The following is a 6000-nucleotide window of genomic DNA, read 5'->3' on the forward strand; positions in this document are numbered from 1 at the left end:
TTTGAAGCCGTTGAAGTTACAGATATTACACTAAATTACATAAGTGCCACACGGCATGCGGTGCCTTTGTATCATCATGGTGTCACATATGCAGACTGTAGCATCAAACTAGACTCCAACTAATTCACTTAGTGCTCCAGTTAGCAGACAGAAACTGAATCATTGTGGGAGCTACAATAGCCCATTACCCGTGAGTTAAGGAGCTCCATCAGTCCCTGACACCTCCTCCTCCTCTTCCCTCCCGGTGAGAGGAGCGAGTTAGTGGATGCCACATAGCCAGTAATGAGCAGGCCGCGGGCCCATTTGTGCTGGGAGAGAATAGGTCCCTAATGAACCACTGAGGACACTTGGGTCCACTGAGTCAAGATTGAAATGTGCCACTGATGGCTGATAGGAGGTTGTGTGAGCTCAACCAGAGAGCAGGAAAAGGCACAATATAGTTATTTTTAAATGATGGTGTTTTGGACGATAAAAGTTCTTTGTGAACTTTGTGGGTTTGCCAAAGTATGTCCAGTTCTGGCATGCAGAGAAAACCTTTCAGGGTTGATTTCCTCCTCCTCCGCCTTCAGGCGACACATTAATACAAAGGAATATCATCCGCTATGAGATTTTAATTTACATTATGTGTCAGCCACACACACGACTGGGAAATGAGCGTTAAAATATACGCACTGTTGAAAGCTGTTTTGACATGCCCAATTCCATTCTTTTATTCGCCGTGTCTTGAGACGTTATCAAGCCTGCATAGGCTATTTGTCTCTTTTTTTATGATGACACAAGTTGTTCTTCGAGCACCACTTCTACAGAAGTAAAACTTTTGAGTGCGTGCAAGTTATGAATCCTCAGTTGCAACATCAACCACCACACAGCTTCCCCAGCGTTATAAATATAAGAGGATGACTTCCACGTCACACTCCCTGAGTCACAGCAGAAAAACCGCACTTCCAGCACTTTTTCAGCGTGGGCCTCACCCTAGCCTTGAGCTATATTTCTCACCTATCTGGAAAAGGTCAAAACCATTTGTTTTACAATCTGAACTATTCCAAAAAAGATTATTTATATTATATATTTCAAAAAAATCCCATATCATAGAGTTATAACTCAACTTTAAATGTCTTTTTATCCCGAGGCAGGACGTTTATATAAATAAGAATATTTTCTATGTCAATATGTTCTGGATGGATGAGAGTTTAAACAGGGAGGGTTTTAAACTTTCAAACTATTGGCACATTATTTTTGGGAGTAGCCTCATCTGAACTGTTGTTTTGCCCAGCGAAGGCTTTGATGGGGAAGACTAATAGGCCCTGCAGGGCATATTGTTTAACAGGCATTTCCCACTGCGGTGACTATGATCTAATGGCAGGGCATAAGACAGGGGCGACACCCACCCATAGCTTGGATGGCCAGCATTGCGGGAAGCAGTAGGGACAGCATGGTCTTCCAGGGTGGATTCGAACCGCAGGTCATCTTCTTCAGACACAGCTCTGCGGGGAAAAAAACACAGATGTCTGCGGAGGAGGATGACTGAATTAACATGGAACACAATAGTACAGCAAAATAAGATGTGTGGATAGACGGGTGATTAAGGAGTGAGCGAGGACACATGTCCCTGATGTTTCACTTTCAGCTTGCTTAGTCTCTCCAGTGGGTGGGGTTTGAAATAATCCAACATGTGTCATGAAGTATGGTCTATTTGGTAGTCTAGATTGTTTGGGAGATTTACAACCTTATCTGAAATGCTGTCTGAAGGTGACTATTTCAGTCTTTTCTCTGGCCTGCTCAAAGCTTTTTCTTTTTTCTTTCAGAGGGAGTGGAGCTGTGATGACAAATGGGGACTTCCAAAGTTGACAGGAAACAGGCAAACCAAATCATTCTCTCTTCTTTTCAGGGGAAAACACTACTTTAGAAGTGAGTGGAGACAGAGAAAAGTATCCTCTCCCCGTCTACATCCACTCTACCGCGCATGAAATATTTATGAGGCATTATTCTCGGAGAGATTGGTCACAATATGTATCTGGGTTTGTGGAGACAAAAACGACTTGTATTTCTATTTTTGATAAAACTAGATAAAACTTCATTGATAAGAAGTCATTGTTCTACAGTCAACTATTAGAAATAATTGGGAATAACGGCAGTACAACAGCAAAGAGAAAAGCAAAATCATTTTTGGCTTCACAGTGCCAATGTTTGCTCGTTGCATGTCGTTTGCAAAGCTATTTGGTAGCTAGCTATTCTGTCTTCCACATAGGTTTCTTAGCATAAATAATACCAAACTCATTAGGATATTTTTATATTATTATAATATCATAAAGCAAGAGACACGCATAGATGGATACACGTTATGTATTGGGTGCAAGTGTGTAGATTACAAAAATAGAAACACAAAAAGAGAGAAAGAAAGAGAGGGGGAGGAGACTATTCTATAATAAAACAGATTGAGCATTTTAAGTAAGTTTTAACCCTATCAACAACCATATCTTGAAAGATTCTACAGACATTGCAGGCCTCGTCACCTTAATCCGAAATGATGTGTGCAACATTCTACCACCAGTCAATAACTAAGTTGGTGTGACATCATGCCTTAGCACAAGAGCACATGGTTCTGCTTCCTTTCTGTTCTTGACACTCATTTTCTTGTGGTGAGTTATCTATGTCCTCCTGTCAGACCGCGCTCTAAATTCCTCTATAAACATCCAGGAGGCAGCTGTCTGTGCCCCGAGCAGTGTGTGAGAACTGGGCGAGGAATATCATGGCTTTTGAATTTGTATATTTCAAATGAATCTGATTCCGATTTAAATATAATATAAAAAACAATCTTGAGGAGACCATGTGTTGCGTTTCAGCCCATTCAGCGTTCCTGGTTCAGATCCGGTGTGTTGATACCAAGTGCTTTGCTCTCATCGAAGGTGTCCTTTTTTTAAACTACCACTGGGAGTCACCAAATTTCCACTCCTACACATACACATGGGAATATTTGTGTGGAGCTAAACATCCAGTATCTTTATAGGTTTGTGAACAACACACATCATAAAATGCAACAGCTTCCCATACAGGTATGATGGCGAGTCAACCAGGTAGCAACATATGAAAAGAACATGAAGGTAGCAGCCAGAGACTTCAGCAGTTCTGTTTTAACCGTAACATATATTATATACTGCTGAACAGAACTGCCCTCTGGGATGAATAAAGTTGTTCAAATAAAATCAAATATATTTTAAAATGCTACTTGTGTGGAAATGTTTTCTATCTTAAGTACTGTTTACAGTGAAGAATAGAAAACAGTAAAAACTAGCCTCTCCATCTCTTTTTTGTGGCTGTTAAACAAACACAATGGTCTATTACCACTACCATTGTCGAAGTCTAGCTGAATGAGTTAAATGATTTAGTTTGGCCGCAAAATGTTCCATTTTCATCCATTTAAACTTTGTGAATACACAATGCTTTCACTTACAAAGCTTTATTTCTGCTTCTGTTGTTAAAACAACTGCATTTAAGACCACAGGGAGTAGTAAACGCAGTTGTTTGACGCATCTATTGTGTGTCTCTGTTTTCTGTATCCACACTCTTTATTTTAACATTTATCCACCTTTAATGGTGCTTTTCAAATCAGTTTTCCACTTCCTATACATCATTTACAGTAACCACTTGGATGATCAAAACCTTGATATCGATATTGCCACGATACAGGTAGACCACTGGGTTTTTCAAAATATTCACACAATGATTCATCACAATTGATTCAGTTCATCGGTATATGCGGATATAATTATTAAGTGGGGAAAGGCAAATTTAGAACAGTCTGGTAAGTTCGGAAAATCACATGACTTTACTGTAATTCAGCCTTTAAAACCAGGGAAATGACAACACATATGCCCTATCAGATTTCTAGTGTCACATTCAGCAATATTGATATGATATTGATATATGTCAAGATTAGTTTTTAAAAGTTTTGGATGTATAGAAATACACTGAAATATTTATTACAATGAATGATTATACTGCTGTCAGCTGAAGCTCCACATCAGGCTTGAACCAAATGTTTTCCATGAGGATCCATTTATGGCTTCAGCAGAGAGGATGTGGTTAGAAGTGCAGCTTCATCACTAAGTTCCCATAACAGCATGTTTACCATTTGCTCTCTGGACTTTAAGAGGACATTAACTTGCCAGACGGAAACATAAAAAAGACCCTTGTAACACTATCTGAATCTCCAAGATATTTACCCCCAGAGACAGAGAATATGGGTATTTACTGCACAGATGATCAAACATGTGAATAAATATTCAGTGAAATATAGGCCGTACAGTGTCCTGAGAATAGTATGAAATAATAAAAATGTGCCAACACACCAAACCACAGGTCAGACTCTGTCTGTGTTATCCAGACACCAGGAAGCCATCAAAGGGTATTTTCCTCAATGACTCAAGTACTTAACCAACCCATGACGGCAGGCAAATGCCTTTTTTCTTCCTTTCATTTTACGATTCAACTTTAACGATTCAGTTCATTGTCAGAGATCAAAACAAGCCGACACTTGCTATTCGCAACCTAAAGAAAATAATGATACAATGAACTTAAACTTTAAAAGGCTGCATTTTTCTGAAAAGCCAATGTTATTCCGTCACTATATTACACCTGTGGCTCAGAATTATTGCTGCTCTTTATTCGGATTTCAATGCTGTTTAAGTTATTAACAAAATAACGGTGCACACTCTAAATTGAAGAGGCATTAAAGGAAACGGTCACTGAAGACGGTTTGAGAGTCTGAATGTCTTGGATTTCCTTTAGTGATTGGTCGGCAGCTGTTGAGCCATAATCACCAGTGTATTTCATTTTGACACTGCGCTAAGGATTATTAAGTTTCTTACTGAGGTCAACGAAAAGAGAAATGAATGTGGAGTATCACAGAACATTAAGATTTACTATTTTGCCAATGGTCATTTGTACCATTGCAGTATTCTTTCGAGTAAATCTGACAATTTGTCACATTAGACACTACCATTCTTGAGTCCACTCCTCTCCTGGATGACAAGGCCATTCTGAAACACTATTTAATATAATGAATCTGACTCGACCTTCTGCTCAAATGTCTCATGTGGCATATGGCCGGCACCATTGCCAAGCTCCTTAAACCATTGGGAATCATTCAACCCGTGGCTATAGGGGACATTTCCCACCTGGAAGACACCGGTCAAAACAAAAGGACTATCATGGGAGCAAAGTGAGCCTTCCATCCATATGGCCAGCAGTGGTGAGAATTTGAGCAAGCACTCGGATGGATGAATTTACTCCATGCAGGGAAATGGTCCCTTTAGTAGCATTACTTGGTTTAATTACATATCAGCTCATCAAACTGACGAAGAGAAGAAAGTTTTTACTTGACAACTTCCTTTAACTACTGAAACTCAAATTCACCGGCCACACAAGGCAATGTATCGGAGTCATACCGCAATCCAATAATAGACAACAGCATGCAGCTTCCTGCTTTTGTCAAGCCACGGGAGCCAATTTAGAGTAACCTTTATCTCATGGCAGCCTTGACATATATTTATATGTATTTATATGGAGATGAAATAATAGCAATGAACTGCCAAACTGCAATGCAATCACAACACACAAGAAAAGTGAGAGAGAGCATCTCGCACAACGTCAAATAACATCATTATCTCTCCACTGTCAGAAATAATTTTCCTACACAACCAGAATGGCAAATGCCACATCCTTCTACATTCCTTAGGAAGCTGCACCTGCCAGCAGAATGCAGCTGCACTAACATGTGATAAGGGCAGCCTGGGGTCAGGCAAACATCCTCATTGAAACCTATGACATATGGATCACACCTCTCTCTCTCTCTCTCTCCTCTCCTCTCTCTCTCTCTCTCTCTCTCTCTCTCTCTCTCTCTCTCTCTCTCGTCTCTCTCTCTCTCTCTCCTCTCTCCTCTCTCTCTCTCTCTCTCTCTCTCTCTCTCCTCTCTCTCTCTCTCTCTCTCTCTCTCTCTCT

At 40.2% G+C, this 6000-nt stretch overlaps 1 protein-coding gene across 2 annotated transcripts in view; it reads right to left on the minus strand.

Moving 5' to 3' along the window:
- cd276 (CD276 molecule) overlaps positions 1–6000 on the minus strand; it is a 66507-nt gene that overhangs the window by 57523 nt on the left and 2984 nt on the right. For both annotated transcript variants that reach the window (XM_084038700.1, XM_084038701.1), the window contains exon 2: positions 1389–1484. In XM_084038700.1, the coding sequence (XP_083894826.1) occupies positions 1389–1467 (79 nt within the window). In that variant the 5' untranslated portion in view covers positions 1468–1484. The remainder of the gene's footprint in view (positions 1–1388; positions 1485–6000) is intronic.

Source organism: Eutrigla gurnardus (genome assembly GCF_963514095.1).
Source record: "Eutrigla gurnardus genome assembly, chromosome: 1".
Taxonomy (NCBI): domain Eukaryota; kingdom Metazoa; phylum Chordata; class Actinopteri; order Perciformes; family Triglidae; genus Eutrigla; species Eutrigla gurnardus.